Below are 21073 nucleotides of genomic sequence, written 5' to 3' on the forward strand. Positions count from 1 at the left end.
CTTTGGGAACCACTGATTTAATCTATCTGCTCTCTGGTAAAGATAAGGCTGTTACTCTATCCATAGTTTATTATTTAACAGCCACTTCGAAGATACGCCGAAAGTTATAATCAACTTATGCCTAAATGTTTATTTGCATACAGGAGCTTGTTTTGCATTGGAATTGGAATTGCTTTGGCCTGGCATCTCCTTAGCCAGGAAGTGTTCAAAGGGGGCACCAACAGGGAACAGACAGGACTAAATCAGGTTGCCCATTAACTGTGGTTAATAAGTCAACAGCAAGCCCTGGTTCTAGATCTTGGGTTGACGGGCCACCCTAACCATAGCTAGTAACAGTATGTAGCTTTGCATTACATCTGAAGCGAGCCAATCCCTCAAACCAGCTTCCTGACCCATCCATGGATTAGCCCAGTACAATCTTTGCTCCTTTGAGGGTTGATTCACACATGCACTCTACATCTCTTGATTCCACATCTCAGTGCACTTGCAAACCAAGGAAAAGCATCAAGTTTCAAGAGAGACAAAGCGAACCAAAGGCTCAGTCTACGGTGGAAATCACTGATTGTCACTGTTAACAAGGGATGGATATGCTATGTGTGAACTTGCCTCGAGTGAGATAAGCACGGGCCGTTGCCTTGGTCTTGCAGAAACAGAGCAGACAGAGAGATAAGGAGCAGCATTCCTGCTCTCTGAGCCTCATGGGTGAGTTCTCAAACCAGGCACGTGATCAATGCGACCTCACCTACAGAAAAGGTTTATAAACATACTTCCTTTCCCAGGCCCTGCCATAAATAGCTGACATTTTTCAGAACAATTAATCCTGGCACAGCCAGGCACATTAACACCATGTTGCAAACTCCAAACTCTTGAGGAGAACATCTGGTTCTGGGCAGAAGCAAAGAAGAAGAAGAAAGGGGGGGGGGGCAGAGAAAACAAGGAACTGGCACAATTCCCTGGCTACTCACTTTGCAGCAATAATTCAACCAAGGAAGTATTTTTTCTAATACATTTTTATTCTGCCCCTTCCTCTAAGGAAGCCACAGTAGCAAACATGGTTTTCCCTTCCCCTATTTTATCCTCCTAACAGCCCTGCAAGGTGGGGTAGGCTCAGTAAAAAGCTGAGGCCCAAGGTCACCCAGTGATCCTAGCCTAACGTTATACTGGCTGTGCAAGAAAGCCCAATACAGCTGCATACACCAAAGAAGCAATGCAATCAACAGCCACGCTTGCACGGCATATCAACTCATGCTTGCACGGCTCCCTTTGGAGGAATGTGCAGATGTCAACAACATAATTGTGTAGGAAGAGACACGCCCCAAAGGATGGCAGCCAAGACGTGGAAGCCAGCATCCTGACTCAGACAGTAGCCAGTCAGATGCCTCTAGGAAGCTCTCAAGCAGGGTATGAAAGCCACACCCCTCCCCATCTGGTACGCCCTGATATTCTACTCATGAACATGGGAGATTTCATCAATAATTGACAGACCTACTCTGTTCGTGATTTTAAAAAAAAGCCAAATCCGGGATCAGACATTCAACTGAGCGGCCAGCTCTGTATCCTGTGGACAACTTCCTACAGACTTTGTGCTCCCGGGATGTTCCACGCCCATGATGACCATCTACGGCAGGCTGGATTCTCAGACACAAGGAGCCTCAAAGACTCCTGCTGCTAATAAATCACAGCAACCTGATATTCTTTGTCTTCCAAATGAATCCAACCGCAAATCAGAGAGCAAACCCAAAGACTTACTGCAGGAACTTCCACCCCTTCCCATTGCGTGTTGTAAACCTATTTTCAACTGCCTTACATAGGTAAATCAGAAACCACTCGGTGAAATCACCAATTTGCTCCAGACGTTATACCTCAAAAACAGCCTGTATTGGAGGCTATTTTAAATAGTTTTCATTGCCTCTCCTCCCTCCTGGTCCCGTTTTAATACTTTTATTTCTTTAATTCATTTGCACCCTGCTTTTCTCCCCAATGGGACCCAAAGCGGCTTACATCGTTCGCCTCTCCTCCATTTTATCCTCACAACAACCCTGTAATGTAGGTTGGGCTGGGCACGTGCGACTGGGCCCAAGGTCACCCAGCAAGCTTCCAAGGCACAAATAGGGATCCGAACCCGGGTGTCCCAGATACTAGTCCGACGCTCCTAACCACTATACCATGCCAGCTCGTCTTGCTGTTCTGCTATTTAGAATGTTGTGAGCCGCCCCACAGATATTTAGACGGGATGGGGGGGAGGCACAGCCCCAGTGCTTGACTAGTCTAGTAAGGTCAGAATTTCCTACACAGCTATTCTTGGGGCAGGGCCGTGGCTCAGTGGTAGAACATCTGTTTTGCATGCAGAAGGTCCCAGGTTCAATCCCTGGCATCTCCAGTTAAACGGACTAGGCAAGTAGATGATGTGAAAGACCTCCGCATGAGACCCTGGACAGCCAAGGGTCTGATTCAGTATAAGGCAACTTCATGTGTTCTTTCACAGTATGAATTCAAAGCCACTGTTTTCTAGATGACCAAATGGCTCTACAAAAGAACCGCTTGGCCAGAGGTACAGAAAACACAGGATACTGTCGGAAGAGCGAGAGGCGAGGCAAAGCAGAGAAGGGTTGGTAAACCAGGCAGATATCTGCCAGACAGCTGCAACCACTTCCTCCTTCTGGCAGTCGTTCCCCTCCCCTGCAACGGCCCCAGACACTACCCACATCCGACCATAATTTCCACCATTCAGCAGCAGAGAATGCCACTGGAGAGACCAGATTTGGGAGAAGACACAGACACGTGGCGACAGATCTTCTAATGATCGGTCTCCACGAAACTGGTTACCTACTTCGCCGTGGAGCCTTCTGAGGCTGAAAACGTTCTGTGCTAGCAGACAGTTTTGTTCTGGACACAGAAGTCAACATCCTGATAAGCTCATGTTTGGATTTTTTTAAAACACACACACACAAACCCCAAGTTTCTAGTCCTTGTGTACACAAACAGACACTTGAAAACGCACAGGCCGTGCCTTGCAAAATGGACCTACAGCAATAGCTTTGCCTGTGCCAATAAAGGCAAATTAAATCAAAATTGAAATTAAATCAAGAGTTTTTGGTTAAATGTTGGGAAGGACTTCCTGACAGTTAAGAGCAGTTCCTCAGTGGAACAGGCTTCCTCGGGAGGTGGTGGGCTCGCCTCCTTTGGAGGTTTTTAAGCAGAGACTAGATGGCCATCTGACAGCAATGCTGGCTCTGTGAACTTAGGCAGATCATGAGAGGGAGGGCAGGAAGGGTTGTGTCAGTGTTTGGCTCTCGGGGCCCTTTCTTGCATGCCCAGGGTAATGCTAATCGACACTTTGGGGTCAGGAAGCAATTTTCCTCCAGGCCAGATTGCCCAGGGATCCTGGAGGGTATCCCCCCATCTTTTGGGCATAGAGTAGGAGTCACTGGGGGTGTGGGGGGTAGTTGTGAATTTCCTGCACTGTGCAGGGGGTTGGACTAGATGACCCTGGTGGTCCCTTCCAACTCTATGATTCTATATGTACACAGAAATAAACTATGGCCATATTTATTTGTTTTATTTTGGGGATGCAAAGCTGCTTCCATCGTTCTCCTGTCCTCCACTTTACCCTCGCAACACCTGTGAGGTAGGCCAGGCTGAGAATGAGTGACTGGACCAAGCTCACCCAGTAAGCTTTCATGGCCGAGTGGGGGATTCAAACCTGGGTCTCCCAAATCCTACTCAGACACTAACCACTGCACAACACTGCCCATAGCACACTTGTCCTGTTCTTTTAAGTAGAAAAGGATACTTCACAAGCCTGGAGACGAGGAAACGGCACGGTGCATTTGCCACTGCCTATGAAACAGAGAAGCCAGCTAAACACCCCTTGCCCACGCCAGCCACAATCCCACTTAGAAGCGGGCAGCTTCTCCACTGCGGTTGCATTTCCAGCACCCGCTACCCTGCCTGCAAAGAAAGAGCCGACACACAGCAAACAAGACTTCGCCCTCCTGGCTTTGGTCCCAGGGAGCTGCTCTTTGTCCCACAACACAGAACGCTAGGTGTGTTTGCATTCCCTATGTTATACTTCAGAAGAACACCTGGAAGCGATGGTTTCAATGTTTCTATGGAGCGGGAGCTGACGGTTTCGGGCAGACTGGGGGCGAGCAGGAAGCTAGAGCCTTAGACCTGGGGGCAGCACAGTGGAACGGCTATGGCCAAGCAGAACAAACGATATGTCCGGTACAGGGCTTGGAAGAGATGCGTGGAGCACACAGAACCATAGGGCTGGAAGGGGCCATACAGGCCATCTAATCCAACCCCCCTGCTGAATGCAGGATCAGCCTAGAGCACATGTCACAGGCCGGATGAAGAAGAAGAGTTGGTTTTTATATGCCGACTTTCTCTACCACTTGAGGAAGACTCAATCCGGCTTACAATCACCTTCCCCTCCCCACAAGACACCCTGTGAGGTAGGTGGGGCTAATAGAGCTCCAAGAGAGCTGTGACTAACCCAAGGTCACACAGCTGGCTTCATGTGTAGGAGCGGGGAAACCAACCCGGTTCACCAGATTAGCCTCTGCCGCTCATGTGGAGGAGTGGGGAATAAAACCCGGTTTTCCAGATCAAAGTCCACCGCTCCAAACCACCGCTCTTAACCACCACACCATGCTGGCTCTCCACACTGGATAAGCACATGCAGCAGGAGAAGGAGGCAGTAATGTGGAATAGAATGTTCCGCTTCGTCCAGAAGGTAGAGGAGAAAAATACACCCATGTTTCAATAATAAAGACACAGCAAAGTGAAAATTAGCAGTTACTGGGTGGGGGACGATGTAGTCCAATCCTACTAGGTTACTTCTTCCCGGTTTCTTTTTTTTTAAAAGGCATCAAAAATGCTATTTCCCACGCCCCACTGCAGTATGAAAGGCCCTTTACAACCTTACTGTACTATGATCAAGACTAAGATCTTCTCTGGATTTGGATTGTAACGGGGGTGGGAGGGAAGCATGAACAGTACCTGTTTTGCAGGGCAAACTACCACAGCAGCTCTGGCCTGGCATCCTTCCCGTCCAGGGATTAACTCAGCAGGCCCAGCCAGACTAGCACGAAAGCATCCTCTCCTACCATGCCTACCCCCACCCCCAAGCATACAATTAAGCTGCCCTCGCCCACTAAGATGCCAGCACCCAGCCGGCAGCAGGGCGCGTGACTTACCCAGCACAATGAGCTCGGCGTAAGCTTCGTTGTTGCCTTGCAGGTCTTGCGTAGAGATCACGGTGCAGTAGTACACTCCGCTGTCCCCCCAGGCAGTCTGTTCTATGCTGAGATCAGCATCTGATTGGGGTGGGGGGAGAAAGAGAAGCCAAAAAAATGTGTAAATGCCAACACCAAACCTTCCCAGACACCAAAACATGCTCATTTTTCATTTAAAAGGGTAAAGGTAATCTCCTGAGCAAACACTGGTTCATTACTGACCCATGGGGTGATGTCACACCCAAGCGTTTTCTAGGCAGACTTTGTTTACGGGGTAATTTGCCAGTGCCTTCCCCAGTCGTCTACACTTTACCCCCAGCAAGCTGGGTACTCATTTTACCAACCTCGGAAGGATGGAAGGCTGAGTCAACCTTGAGCCGGCTACCTGAAACCGTCTTCCATCGGAATCGAACTCAGGTCGCGAGCAGAGCTTTTGACTGCAGTACTGCAGCTGATCACTCTGTGCCATGGAGATCTTACTTTTCATTTGTAGCGTACATTTCCCTGGTTAGTATTTGGATGGGAGACCCCCAAGGAATACCAGGGTTGCTATGCAGAGGAAGGCAATGGCAAACCACCTCTGTTAGTCTCTTACCTTGACAACCTCATAAGGGGTCGCCATAGGTCAGCTGCGATTTGATGGCACTTTATACACACACACACACACTTCATACATCTTTACTTGTGGAGACAGCTTTTCGCTGTCTTCCAGTTAAGGTCTTCCAGTTAAGGTCTTCCTCACAAGCCCTGCTCTCTGTGCCCCCACCTGCAGAGGTGAGGGAACTGGCAACCTGAAACAGGGCTTTTTCAGTGGTGGCACCTCACCCATGAAACACTCTTCCTCTCAAAGCTAGCCCGACACATGCCCTATTCTCTTTTAGGTGCCAGGCCAAAATATTTCCTTAAACCTGAGCTTTTAATTAAGGTATCGATCTTTTATCACCAGTTTTAACAGACTGCTTTTATGTGACTTGTTTTAAGCTGCTCAACTTTTGTGTGTTTTTACGCTCTTGCTGTGTTTTTAATAGTTTGTTAATTGTTTTTATGGGGTTTTTTTTTGCTTTCATTATGTTTTACTTTCTAAGCTGCCTCGAGCAGGTTCTCTGGACGGACAGCATAGAAATGTTCTAAATACATAACTAAAATTAATTCTTCTCCCAGCGTATTTAGTATTCACAAATCGATGCATCCACCAGGAATCCACGGGTGTCGCAAGAAGTGATCGACGGTTGCTCAGCATGAAGAGAAAGAAATAAGGCTGGCAACTGAGTATTAATTACCTGGCTATGAGGCAAGTCTATGCATTTTACCATATGGGCGTTCAATACTGCTGACTTTTCAAAATATGGAAGCATACAAAAATCGCAGTTTCATAAACAAAAGCTGCCATTCATTGTTAGCAGGAAAAGGCCACATTTGTTTATTTAATGGATGTACGTGCTGCTTTCCAACAAAGAAGTGTTCCCAAAGCAGTTCGACTAGAGAGAGGGAGTACGGGGAAGGGCTGGGGAACAGTGGCGGAGCACCTGCTTTGCATGCAGAAGGTTCTGTCCCTAGCATCTGCAGCTAAAAGTATCAGGAAGTAAGTGATATGAAGGACCTGGGAGAGTTACCACCAGTCAGAGAAGACAAGACTGATCCTGAGATTGCCTGACTTGCTATTTATTATTTACTTACAGTCTGCCTTTCTCACAGAAGAAGGAGAGTTGGTTTTTATATGCCGATTTTCTCTACCACTTAAGGAAGAATCAAACTAGCTTACAATCACCTTCCCTTCTCCCCCCCACAGCAGACACCCTTTGAGGTAGGCGCGGCTGAGAGAGTGTGACTAGCCCAAGGTCGCCCAGCTGGCTTCATGTGTAGGAGCAGGGAAACAAATCCAGTTCACCAGATTAGCCTCCTCTGCGCATGTGGAGGAGAAGGGAATCAAACCCGGTTCTCCAGATCAGAGTCCACCACTCCAAACCACTGCTCTTAACCACTACACCATGCTGGCAGATTACACAGGGTAAATCAATGCAATGACTGGACGAAACGTTTAATAAGTAGTGTGATACGACTAGGTTTAGAGAAATCTGAAACAAAGCAGGGGTCCCCAACCTTTTTGAGCCTGCAGGCACCTTTGGACATCTGACAACATCTAGTGAGCACCGCCACAAATTGGCTGCCACAGAAGGCGGAGCCAACCACGAAAAAGGCTGATGCACTTGAACTTTAGACACGAAGTGAAGATCCTTGGCAGCTGCCGCCGAAGCAACGTTTTTTCAAAATTTGGCTCAGCTGATCCAACCTCCAGTGGCCAATCAGAAGAACTGCTGGGGGGGGAAGCCTACCCAGCCCCACCCTACTTTAACAAAAAAAAAACACTTGGCGGGCATCAGGAAAGGTGTCAGCGGACGCCGTGGCACCCACAGGCACTACACTGGGGACCACTGGCATAGAACATTAGACGTGACACATTGAAACAATGAAAAAATGGTATTACTAAGAAGAAAATATTGCAGAAATGAGCAGGGTGATACATACTATACCCAGTGGCACTGTCCAAAGTCACATTCCCTTTATAAAAGCGCCTCCCTCAACCATTCCATTATCATATAGCCCTATAGCCCAAAGTCACAGCTGCCAGCTCGGAAGGTTTTAAAAGGGGAGTGGTCATGTTCATGGAGGAGAGGGCTATCTAGGGCTACTAGTCAAAACGGATACTAGCCATGGTGCATACCTATTCTCTACAGCAGCGGTTCCCAAACTTTTTGAGTCATGGAGCACTTTTCAGGAGAAAAATTCATCACGGAATGCTAATTTTCACCTAGCACCTATATACTAAACCAGGGGTGGGGAACGACAGGCCCAGGGGCCATTTAAGACCCGCGAAATCATTTGATCTGGCCCTTTGTGGGTCCTGGCAGATCTCTAGCTCAGAAAGATCTAAGACTGGTGATCTGCCCCACAGACAGGAGTAGCCTCTATGCAAGGCAGATGTGAGTTTGTTTTGCTGAGGAAAAAAACCTTCCCCCCCCTTGCAGAAGAGTCTTTAGCTATGGAGCTGCTAGGACCGCCCAAGAAACTGTGTTAACTCTTTCCCACCCGGGCCGTGGAGAAACGTATTCCCTCTGTACTACAAGAGGGCTGAGGGCAGAAGTGGCGACAATGGAGGGGTTAAAGGGGGCAGGGCCAGAATGCGCAGGGGGGGGGGAGTTCTTAGCCAGTATGTCCTCATTTCATCCCTGCAGGCGGAGGTAGCTGGAGCCAGCTGTAGAATCTGGCCCCGACCATGCAGAACAGGAGCAACTTCGGCGTGCAGCTGGACTGCTATGCCCGGCTGGTGAAACAGACCATCCTGTGCCACCAGGTGGGCGAGTGCGCCACTGGTTGGATGCCTACCTGCATGCCCACGCCAGGGGGGGTGTCATCTGGGGCAGCTGCCTGCTTGGGGCTTGGTCAGCTAATTTTTAAGTTGATAATTGTGTATGGCCTGCAAATGATGTCATAAGTCGAGAGACACTGTCCTTCTGAAGATGCAGAAGGTCCCAGGTTCAATCCCAGAATCTCCAGTTAAAGGGACTAGGCAAGTATAAAGGTAAAGGTCCCCTGCGCAAGCACCAGGTCATTCCTGACCCATGGGGTGACGTCATATCCCGACGTTTCCAAGGCAGACTTTGTTTGCGGGGTGTTTTGCCAGTGCCTTCCCCAGTCAAGTAGGTGACCTGAAAGACCTCCGCCTGAGGCCCTGGAGAGCCGCTGCTGGTCTGAGTAGACAATACTGACTTTGATGGGCCAAAGGTCTGATTCCGTATAAGGCAGCTTATGTGTTCATTTCCATGTCTTGCATATAATCTGTTCCTATGAGTAAAAAAAGGCACCACTATCCCTTCCTACATACTGGAAGAACCAGGGCTTGCAAGAAATCATAAAGTCCCCAAAATCATAAAATGTCTTTGGGATACACCTGAGTAAAAGCTGTCACTGTCTTCCTACATTATACCATCTGCTAGAAGTTCCTGAGGATTAAAATGCTTTTTTTTAAAAAAGGAAAGATGTCACCCTCCTCCCCAACCTAAAGAACACTGTAGATTTGATTGAGTCCGAAACTCACCTTTCATTCCTTCCAAACTATTTTTATCCCCATGCATATTAAAATAAATCTGAAACAGGCTTTGAGGAATATCTCCTAACGAAACTAGATGGAGTAGGTGGGACTTCCTTCATCCAGATTTATTCTCATTCCTCTCCCCATACCCCAGTTTATTTCACTATGTCTCATGGACAGTTCTTTTCTCAGCCCCTTCAACAGCCATGCTGGTGAACACTTCCAATGTTTCCAAAACATGCAATGCATTTTTTTAAAAAGATGCAACAGATCAATTTTAAAAAAAAATCTGATTCCCCTCATGGGCTTTGTGCTTTTCAGCACAGTTTTCAAACCCAGTAGCTATACTAGGGTTCTGTCTGGCTCTCAGAACAATAACTGCCCAAGCTTTTAGCTCGAATGATATTTAAAAGCTCAGCACGGCCAGGAGATTGTAAGCATGCAGCAGTATCACGCCTCTCTCAACCAGTGGAACATGCATTGTTTGGGACGAAGTACAAAGAAAACTCAGAACTCACGCAGAGTCAAGACGCCACACCCTGCCAAGGGGAAAAACACTCCCAGGATTAAACAGGAAACAGACAAAGGCAAGCCTCCCCAAGGCACCACATTCCAAGTCCAACAGTAAATCACACTCAGCTGATCAAACATGCAAAGGAGCTGTTGATTTGGATGCTGCTGCACCCTTCGCATCCACCCCGAAAAGAAAGAACGAATATAAGGACGCTGGAACGTCAAAGCCAGAGAGACAGGGTGGTACAGCGAAGTGGTCTTCAATGCACTGGGGGGGAAGGGGCTCACTGAGCCCCACCTTCTGCATTTTGAGCCCCTATAGTGCCCCCATATGCTTTGGGGGGCTTTTTGGAAGGACTTGCTGTAAGTGGGCATACACAGAGAACAATGTCCCTTTTCTTGCCTGTACGGGGCCTTAGGTTGAGAAGGTAGAACACCGCCCTGGTAACTCCAGTTGTGCTTTCTGGTCCCTGGATGGCCCAGGCTAGCCCAATCTTGCTAGGTCTTGGAAGTGAAGTGGGGTCAGCCCTGGATATTCTGTGGATGAGAGACCGCTAAGGAATTCCAGGTTAGCTATGCAGAGGAAGGCAATGGCAAACTGCCTCTATTAGTCTCTTGCTTGAAAACTCTACTGGGTCAACATCTTGTCCCATGACTTTGGTTCTCAAATGCATTGCTTCATGACTTCAGAGTAGGGTTGCCAACCTCCAGGTGGTGGCTGGAGATCTCCTGCTATTACAACTGATCCCCAGGTGACAGGGTTTAGTTAACCTGGAGAAAATGGCCGCTTTGGAAGGTGGGTTCTATGGCATTATACCCCACTGGTCACTCCACTCCCCAAACCCCACCCTCCCTAGGCTCCACCCCCAAAATCTCCAGATATGTCCCAATCCGGAGCTGGCAACCCTACTTCAGAGTCATGTACTCAGTGAGTTTCAGAGGTAGGCCCCCTGACTCTGGAAAGGTTAAAGAATACCGAGGTAGCGGTCAGAGTCACACTAGGAGTGGGAGACTCAATTTGATATGCTGTGCATTGGAAGTGAAGTGGCCAGCCAGCGTGGTGTAGTGGTTAAGAGCACTGGTTTGGAACAGTGGGCTCTGATCTGGAAAACCGGGCTTGATTCCCCACTCCTCCACGTGAGCGGCGGACGCAAATCTGGTGAACCGGATTGGTTTCCTGACTCCTCCACGTGAAGCCAGCTGGGAGACCTTGGGCTAGTCACAGCTCAGCTCTCTCAGTCCCACCTACCTCACAGGGTGTCTGTTGTGGGGAGGGAAAGGAAGGTGATTGTAAGCCGGCTTGATTCTTTCTTAAGAGGTAGAGAAAGTCAGCATATAAAAACCAATTCCTCTTCTTCTTAAGCCAGAAATGCCAGTAAGGGTCACTGTGGTGAGATTCTGACCTTTTTTCTATCTGTATGGATAAGATGCCCATGCACTAAAGGGAAGGCTGTGGCTCAGTGGAAGAGCATGCAGACGATCCAAGGTTCAATCCCTGGCATCTCCAGTTTAAAGGATCAGGTAGGAGGTGATGTGAAAAACCTTGGAGAGCCGCTGCCAGTCTGAGCAAACAATACTGACCTCGATGGATGATGTGTCTGATTCAGTGGAAGGCAGCTTGGCCCATGTGACTGGGCACCCAAGGAAGGGTGGAAGAGAAGCTGCCTAGGAGCCAGGGCACCAGCAGACCGCAAGAGCGTTGCCACCCCTTTGTGCTAAGAAGGTGCAGAATGACGAAGGACTCTGTCGGGTGACATGTTAAGTGGGAGTGTGGGAGGACTTATGTGGAGATTTACATCTCTGCTTCTCAGCAGATTTGGACTTCGAACCGCCCAAAAGCTTCAGGATATTTGCAGGGTAAACAGCAATTAGTTGGGTAGCTGGAATCAAACACCATCTTAGCAAAAATAAATAAATAAATGCTGCTCTGTCACCTGCACACGCTGCCCCCAAATTAGTTCCTGTTTCTCACCTCTATCCATCTGTGGTCTGCACGCTTTATCAAGGTAACTAAAACAGAGGAAGGGAGCAGGAAGTTGGTATTGTGGACACAACCCTCCACTTCAGGATGCTTTGGCTGCTGTGCAATAGGAATTCTCTTGGGGAAGGACCATAGCTCAGTGGCAGAGCATCTGCTTGGCATGCAGAAAGTCCCAGGTTCAATCCCCGGCATCTCCAGTTAAAGGGATAGGCAGGTCGGTGATGTGAAAAACCTCCGCCTGAGACCCTGGAGAGCTGCTGCCAGTCTGAGTAGACAATACTGACTTTGATGGACCAAGGGTTTGATTCAGTATAAGGCAGCTTCATGTGTTCATGTCTTGTTATCCCTACACCAGCCCTATCAGGTATTGTCATTCATATATTGCCAGCAGTGGGTAGAGAGGAACAGCTTGTGAAAGATCACCTAAAGCAGGGGTGTCAAACTCAAAATAAAAATCCAGACAATTTCAAAGGGGGGGAGGCCATATGCTGATAGGATGGGAGATGGGGAGAGAAAAATTAGTCGCATTTGCAAATATCTAAAAATACGGCCACAGGCAGATGTTGTCTACGTGCAGTATTTACCAATCTTGATAAGGTTGTAAGGTCTTCAATCCATTGGGTTCCTGGAGCATTTATCTTTCCAGTGTTGTAATATAAATCTTTTAGCAACAGACTAAAAACTGGAAGGGTTATTTTCATTGGCCATCAGTCTCCAGGAGACAGGAGAATATTTTAAAAGTACATAAGCATTCTGATAAATCAGTGAATATTCTAATTGTCCGGGTGAATTGAATTAGGTGAATTGTACATGTTGCTAGCTGCATAATGCTTCTTGGAATAAGTGGTAATGAAGAGAAGAAAATGAACTAGTATAGCACTGCTCAAATATAGCTGCCAGACTGAAAAACAGTGGTGATTAATTTATAAATTTGTGCTAGGAGGCTGCGGCTGATTTGCGTAATTCCTTGGCCTGTAATTAGTGATTACACTGATCTGAATGTTTTCTTAATATGGCAGATGTCAGACTGCAACAGGTGAAGCGTGTTGCCTGGATTCTTCGGTGCATTCTTCACAAGCTAATATGTAGACTAACCACCATTGTTATACTTTTATTTCTTTCCATTCGGAGGTTTGATTTGTAATAAAAAATAAATAAAAATCCAGACAATTTCAAAGGGGGGGTGGCCATATGCTGTTAGGATGGGAGATGGGGAGAGAAAAATTAGTCGCATTTGCAAATACTCTTAACTTCTTAACTTCTAATAGGGGTGCTGAACTTTTTTGTTACCAGGGCTGGATATGACATAAATATCACTTGGCCAGGCCGGGCCATGCCTTGCCACCCCAGATTGAGAGGGAGGCTGGCTGGCTCGCGAATCAGATAACAGCTCTCAAGGAGCCAGATCTGGCCCGTGGCCCTTATGTTTGACACCCTTGGTCTGTAACTTGTTTTTGGAAGGAAAGTACAGTGACAAGATCACCTGGGTTCTGGAAGTTTATGCTCTCCCACAAATCTCGGACTTGATTCTAAGCTGGGGCACCAGCACTCCCTCAGGCAAGCAGGAAATAAGACACTTTAGGATAAGATGAAGACAGTAGCCCTCGTGAAAACAACATCCATTTACTCAGCTCCAGCAAAGAGCTAGCTTCTGTATTCTCAGGGACCACTCAGTTTTCTAGTCAATGGCTTGGGGACTGGAAGTGTATTTTGCTTCACAACTCAGTTCTTTCATCAACGTTTTGCCTCTGCTAACAAGCCATTGGTAAGGTGCAGCAACGTAATCAGGCCTGGTCTATAGGTTCAGGAGAAGGTGAACGCAGAATCCTAAGCGTGTTGCAATATTTCAGACTGCAGGTAGGGAATGCCACATTTTTTAAACAACCACCCAGGCTAAAATAATAATAATAAAATAAGCTGTATAAATTTAAAACAACTAAAGTAGCAGAGAGAAGCATTCCAGCCCAGCTGGTTCCCTACATGTGCATTTTCTGCCTGCAGGGAGCTTATAGAGGAGCATTAAAAAATGATACCCCCGCATCTTCTGTGGTCCAGTTCATCCCGTTTCACATCGTTCTCCCCCAGGGGCTTGATAGACTCATTACACAGGGTACAAGCACTCAGACATGGCTAGGATATTATACATAACCCCCCCAAAAAAGGTATGTTATCTGTGCCTCATACTATGTTTAAAGAAACAGTGCTCTTACTGACCCCAGATGAAACTGTGAGCAGAGGTTTTCATCACATCTGGACTGATGTTTGATGGAGAGGCGAGGGGCCAGATGCAATTGCTGAATGGACCACAATAAGAACATAAATCAGGGGTGTCAAACTCGTTTGTTACGAGGGCTGGATATGACATGAATGTTACTTGGTTGGGCAGGGCCTCGCCAGCCCAGATTGGGACAGGGGAGGGAGGCTGGCTCGTGGGCATGATAAGAGCTCTCAAGGGGTTGGATGCTGCCCATGGGCCATATGTTTCACAGCCCTTGCATAAATAAAACCTGCAGGATCAGACCAGAGATCCATCTAGTCCAACATCCTGAGAGCCAGTGTGGTGTAGTGGTTAAGAGCAGTGGTTTGGAGCGGTGGACTCTAATCTGGAGAACTAGGTTTGATTCCCCACTCCTCCACATGAGCGGAGGAATCTAATCTGGAGAACCGAGTTGGTTTCCCCATTCCTGTACATGAAGCCAGCTGGGTGACCTTGGGCTAGTCACAGTTCTCTTAGAGCTCTCTCAGCCCCACCTACCTCACAGGGGGTCTGTTGTGGGGAGGGGAAGAGAAGGTGATTGCAAGCTGGTTTGATTCTTAAGTGGTAGAGAAAGTCGGCATATAAAAACCAACTCTTCTTCTTCACACAGCGGGCCAACAAACAGGACACAGGGACTATGGTCTTCCCCTGATGCTGCCTCCCAGCACTGGCTTGCTGCATCCTTATATGGACCTACCTTTTATTCAACGCAGCTAGTTACTGTCAATGGATTTCTCTAACCCTATTTTAAAGCCATCTCCGCATTGTCACGAACCACCAGAAGCCCAACCCTGCCCCAGTACACTAAAACGCCTGCAAGGTAAGCACATTCCTGGGCCAGTCGCTTCCACGACCGGATCGGCCTGAGAAGCGTGTGCTTTTAATTGAACCTCTCCGTGCTTCTCAGGAAAGCACAACCGGGCATTTAGAAAAGTGCTGCGAGGATGAAAAGCGCTACCGCAAGGATGTAATTAAGGACATTTTAAAGTGTGGGTTCCGGGGCTGCTGTTTAGTACTTCATCAGCTGTCAAGATTCAACACCGTAATCCACAGCAGGTCGGTCAAAAAAAGTCCTATGAAGATGCAACAGGCATAGCAGATGTTTCAGAAAGGGTTTTTTTCCTCCCTGACATGAGTCAGGCCATTCTGCGGCATGGAAAAAAAGAAAATATTCTGTTATCACACTGTAATTTTGGTGGATTTGGGGAGGGGGGGGAGGCCAGGCAAGACAGAACAGCATGTAATTCTTCCAAGTCTGGAAACATGTTGTCACAAGCTGTACCTTGCCATGGACTTCTGACCTCCCTGAAACACTAAATGTTATTCTTGTTGCCATTTTGCCGCTTTCCGTATTTATTAGTTTTCTTTAAATAAAAAATTATAGTGCCACCCACAGAATTTAGCAGGGGCCTAATTCTATGGCATGAAAACAGCAAGGAAGAGTTCAGTGATTCGGCACGGTTTAGCTGACGCTGTGTTCAGATTTGGAACTAAGAAGCTTGGATTCAACCAGAAGAGCCACCATTCTTAGTTATAGTTCAAAATATTTTCGCTGCTGGTTGTAAGAGTGAGCTGTTAGTAGCAAGACTGAGGTTTGTTTGCTTTTAAAACACACTTCTTGTATTTAACTGAAGCAATGAATCTTCAGAACCTATGGAACATGCAGAATATAGACAGGCCAGGAAGCTCATACCAACTCCATCATAGCCCCAAGACCAATTCTCTGCCTTGCTTCAGGTGGGAACAATTCAAGGTATGTACTGGTTTTGATCTATGAAGCCTACATAGTTTTGGCCTGAAAGGATCATAATCTTCTCTAAACCATATTTTGGCATAAGATCAGCTACAAACAGCCGTTCCAACCCTATCCAACTCCGGTCAACGTCGCTAACACACCCTGCCTACAGGGGCTCCGGCCCATCAACTATAGCTAGGTAAAGTAGGTTAAAGCTCCACAGCAAGGCGGAGAATATGAAGAATTTGGCTGCTTGTCAGAAGAGTTCCCGCAGTTTGGGTTCACCAGAAGTTCTCTTCGTAGCCTTTGATCGGTCAAAACAACAAAATGATTCAAGCAGCACACATACAAATCTTAGCCCCATATTCTCCCCAACCTAACTGTAGGGAATCTCACACCTCTAGCAGCTGCTCACACACACAAAATTGGGAATGCTGCCATAACACAGCTCACCTTTCCCCTTCAGGAGCTCTGGGTAGGATACAATCCCTTCTGACAAGAGCCCCCCACCTTAAATCCTTGCAGAACAATGGGTCAGAACGAGCAGGCATCAAGTGCATGCATAATGGCACGACATGTCCCTGGATACAGAGTAGGGGGGAAGCCACAGCCAGGACAGAGAACCATATTTTTGATGTTATGTCCATTTGTTGTGAAAGAATTGGTGGGGGTGGAGGAAGAACTGGATGAAGAGGATGCAATCGCTTGGAGCCAAATTCCTTTTATCTTTTTTCCTCTTGTAAATTTTCATGGGATCAGCTTGTTCTTGGAAGCCTGCTGATCATACTGGTTCAAGAGTCCGCAGGAGGGTTTGCGCAATGGCAGCAGAAACAGACCAGCAGGCAAAGGGCCAGAATGCCTCCTAGGTTCCTCCCTCTACTCAGCGCAAAACAGCTGGGCGTGACCAGATTCTGTCCCTTCCCCGTGTCCCAGTTTCTCCATCAGGAGAAGGATGGTTTATATTAATGTTAGCTCAGTTGGCCTTCTGATCAGGCACTCAGGAGAGCCGGTGTAGTGGTTAGGAGCAGTGGACTCTAATCTGGAGAACAGGTTTGATTCCCCACTTCTCCACATGAAGCCTGCTTGGTGACCTTGGGTTAGTCGTAGTTCTCTCCGAACTCTCTCAGCCTCACCCTCACAGGTGTCTGTTGTAGAGAGAGGAAGGGAAGGTGATTGTAAGCCGGTTTGATTCTCCTTAAGTTGTAGAGAAAGTCGGCAAATAAAAACCAACTCCTCTTCTTCTACTCTTTCTCCACCCCAACACATAGGGCCTGGTGTGCAGCGGCACCACAACTAGGGTTCTCTTTGGAAAACTTTGAATTAAAAATGAGGATCTCCTTATATATGGTCTCGAGCTGCAGAAATTCAACGTACAAGCAGGGCGAGCTTTGTTCAGTTTTCTGCCACCCAAGACCCCCTCATCACTATTGGACAGAAATTCATTTGTTGTGTATTATCAACACTATCAATTTCATGGCAGGTAGAGCCCCTAAATACAGAGGAAACTCAGAACAGAATGCCCAGGCAAAGAATTCACATTCTTAGTATTTAGGCAGAGCATTCAGTATTCAAATCACTTTCACACATATTACCTTACCAACCGTAAGGACTACTGAAAGACTCTAGTGGTATTTCCATACCGGGGAATGGGGAGACTAGGTTTGCCCAGAGCTTCCTTGTAAATGGGTAGCCAAGACCAGATCCCAACCTGAAGCTCTTCAGCTCACCGCCTTATCCCTTCTGCTATACGAGCACCAGTTTAACATTTCTTGCAAGAAAGAAGAATTTCATAACTAACACTTCTAAAGAGACAGGGAGAGATAGACAAGGAAACAATGGAAAATGCTGAAAGCATCCAGTAGAGAACCAAATTCACATATCCTTGCTCCTTATTTTCTGCTCTGGGAGTAACAGATCAAACCCCAGTTCATCTCCCCGCCACCAAAAAAAAAATTAGGAGCAAAATCTAGGAGCCCAGTATTGGGCACCAGGTGACACTTGCTTCCCTCTTGCATCGACAAACGCTTTTTAGATCGACCTTGCACACCAATCCGCAAAAGGAACTAGACTGCAAAACAGTCCTGCGAGTCACGCGTGACTTAAAATCTCAACCTTTGCAAAGCATCGCTGCCTGACTGACTACAGACAGTTCTCTCTTAAGCATCTAGCTTGATTCAGTTTACATGAGACCACCAACACAGCATAGTTACCGTTGGTGATGGTGATGCGCCGGCCCTGGTAAAAATCTCCAAGGGTCACCAAGCTGCCTTGCTTGGAAGCCACCAGTCTCACGGTCCTGACGTTGTCCTGACACTCCACGTAGGGGTTGTAACCAGGGTTGTTCTGCTGCAGCTGGTTGGTGATCTGGCTCTCCTGGCTGCTGGGGTTGAAGGCGTCAGTCAGGCGGCTGCGGCAGTAAGATTTGTACTTCCAGGTGACCACGGGTGGCTGGTTGTACGTGGTCTGGTAGTTGCACTGCAGGGTGACAGGCTGAAACAGGATGACCACGTTGAAGGGGTTCTGCATCGTGACTTGTATGGCGGACACACGATCTGGGGACAGAAGAAGACAATCAGATGGGGGGGAAGGACACTGATCAGGGCAGCTTTACTCAAATGCTGCAGATGTCCCCACCCAAACACTCGCTCCACCCCCATTCGTTCAGAACGCTGCAAACCCATTTCTCCCCACAACCCAGGATGCCAAACCCTGCGGAGAGGGTAAGCCGACCTTCCTCACACTTATTAACCAGCTCATTCCAGGAGCATGTGGCTAGCCCCTCGATCTGGTAAAGCCAGTTCGGCTTCTTTGCTTCCTCTTATCGGGGAAACAAAAAACCGTTCAAAGAACAAGCATGAGATGTCCCCAAGGAAGCCTCACGGTTTCTAAAAGCTCAGACTAAATGTCACCTTTTCCCAAAAAGGAATGAGCCTGGTTTGAATCTGCTATCGGCTATCAACAGCAAGAAACCTCCTCACAATAATTTAACACATTTTGCTAGAGTGCATTGCCTTCAAAAGGAGTCCTCACTGTATAATCACTACAGCAAGTGGCCATCAAGACAGTCAAAAGGGGCACACAGGAACAACTCCAGGATAAATGTTTCTTATTTCATTTTTTTCATGCTCTAGGACTTCGCTGCTGGCAGCTAGAGCTGAAAATGTATTGTTATCCCCATACATTTTTCATCTGGAAGGAAAAGCGAGGTTTTTAGAGTGTGAGGACAGGAAAGGAACCCCCCAGGGATTTTTTTCTAGTATGTCCACCTCGATCAGCAGATTTCCTAAAGGATCACCTCCCTCCCGATTGGGAGGGTGCTCCTTTCTAAACGGTCCGGGGTTGAGGATACAAGCAGCGAGTCTGCCTTCTTTGGATCCAGCATTTTAGACTGAGGATCCCAGTTGCCCACCAGCTCTAACATAGAACTGGCGCTTAGTTACCTGAAACAATCCCCAAAGATGAGCCAACAGCAGAGGCATGGGAGACATTTTGTGCATTTCATAAGCTCAAACTTGGTTTAAAATTTTTTTAAGTAGGACAGACTGCTTCCAACCACTAGGTCAACATTCTGGGAGTTGAGCAACGTTATTCCGAGAAAGACCACTGCTCCACCAACACCCGCTGCTGTCTACCCTGAAGAGCAGCAGCTACCCAGGATCTCTGGCAGAAAGGTATTTCCAAACCTCCTTCCCCAGGAGATGCTAGAGAATGAAACTTGGAAATTTACTTATTTATTGTTTATTTCATTCATTTACACCCCCACCTTTCTCCACAGTGGGGTCCCAAAGTAGCCTACATCCATTTCATCCTCACAACAACCCTGTGAGGTGGGTTAGGCTGAGAGAGTCTGGCTGGCCCAGTCACCCAGCAAGCTTCCACGGCAGAGCGGGGATTCAAACCTGGGGCCTTCCAGATACTAGTCCAACACTCTTAACCACTACACTGGCTCACTGGGTTATTTTATGCGTACAAAACAACCCCTCTTTGGCAATACAACAGCCTACTTGCAAACCCAGCCCTGCGAGTAAATCAAACGGCCCACAAAAATACTAGCCTGCCCACAGAGGCATATCTTTGTAGCACATCAACAAACCTGGAAAAAAAGATACACAACCTTCCTGGCCTAGGTGTAGTTTTTAATTGCCACAAGGAACTAGGTGAGTGGCTATTTACAAGCCTGCATGAATACGGACACCCTGACCTGGATGGCCCAGGCGAGCCCAATCTCATCCTATCTCGGAAGCCAAGCAGCGTCAGCCTGGTTGGTGTATGGATAGGAGACCGCCAAGGAAGTCCAGGGTTGCTACGCAGAGGCAGGCAATGGCAAACCACCTCTGTCCATGTCTTGCCTTGAAAACCCCTGAAGGGGTTGTCGTAAGTCAGCTGTGACTTGACCGCACTTTCCACCACAAATATGGATATTTTCCTCCAGTCGAGACTGCCCATGTTCAACACACAGAAATGAAGCTGGTCCGAGATAAGCCACTCCGTATTTCACTTACAAGCCGGTGGACTTGCTTCCAAGTCACCCAATGAGCGCTGCTCAATATCAGTACAGCTAATGGGAACCATATTATACTAAGCAGGGAAACAAAGAACTCCAATTAGAAGATAGTGATTAGCAAGTCTGTCTTTGGAGCTTTGTGTCCCTTGCCGCCCCCCATCAAAGGCACCCAAGTACACCCCTTTATTGAATGACCTGACATGGATTACCAAGCTAGCCTGATCTCATCAGATCCTGGAAGCTACGCAGGGTTGGCCCTGGTTGGTACTTGGATGGGAGACCACCAAGCAATAACAGGGATGCTATGCAGAGGTAGGCAAGGGAGAGCCAGCATGGTGTAGTGGTTTAGAGCAGTGGTTTGCAGTCACGGAATCTGATCTGGAGAACTGGGTTGGATGCCCCACTCCTCCACATGAGCGGCGGACGCTAATCTGGCGAACTGGGTTGGTTTCCCCATTCCTACATATGAAGCCAGCTGGGTAACTTTGGGCTAGTCACAGCTCTGTTAGAGCTCTCTGAGCCTCACCTACATCACAGAGTATCTATTGTGGGGAGGGGAAGGTGATTGTAAGCCGGTTTGATTCTTTCTTAAGTGGGAGAGAAAGTAGGCATATAAAAACCAACTCTTCTTCTTCAAACCACCTCTGTTACTCTTGTCCTGAAAGTTGGCTCTCTTGTTCCATAAGTTGGCTGCAACCTTACAGCACTTTCCACCACTGTATCAATGAACAGCTTGTGTACGCTTTGTAATGA

At 47.6% G+C, this 21073-nt stretch overlaps 1 protein-coding gene across 1 annotated transcript in view; it reads right to left on the reverse strand.

The window, feature by feature from the left end:
• Positions 1-21073, reverse strand: part of LSR (lipolysis stimulated lipoprotein receptor) — a 43095-nt gene that overhangs the window by 17801 nt on the left and 4221 nt on the right. Inside the window, exons 2-3 of the mRNA XM_056847017.1 lie at positions 18027-18368; positions 5202-5321 (exon numbers count right to left, since the gene is read on the reverse strand). Coding sequence (XP_056702995.1) covers positions 5202-5321; positions 18027-18368 — 462 coding nt within the window. The remainder of the gene's footprint in view (positions 1-5201; positions 5322-18026; positions 18369-21073) is intronic.

This window comes from Euleptes europaea, chromosome 3 (assembly GCF_029931775.1).
Source record: "Euleptes europaea isolate rEulEur1 chromosome 3, rEulEur1.hap1, whole genome shotgun sequence".
Classification (NCBI taxonomy): Eukaryota; Metazoa; Chordata; class Lepidosauria; order Squamata; family Sphaerodactylidae; genus Euleptes; species Euleptes europaea.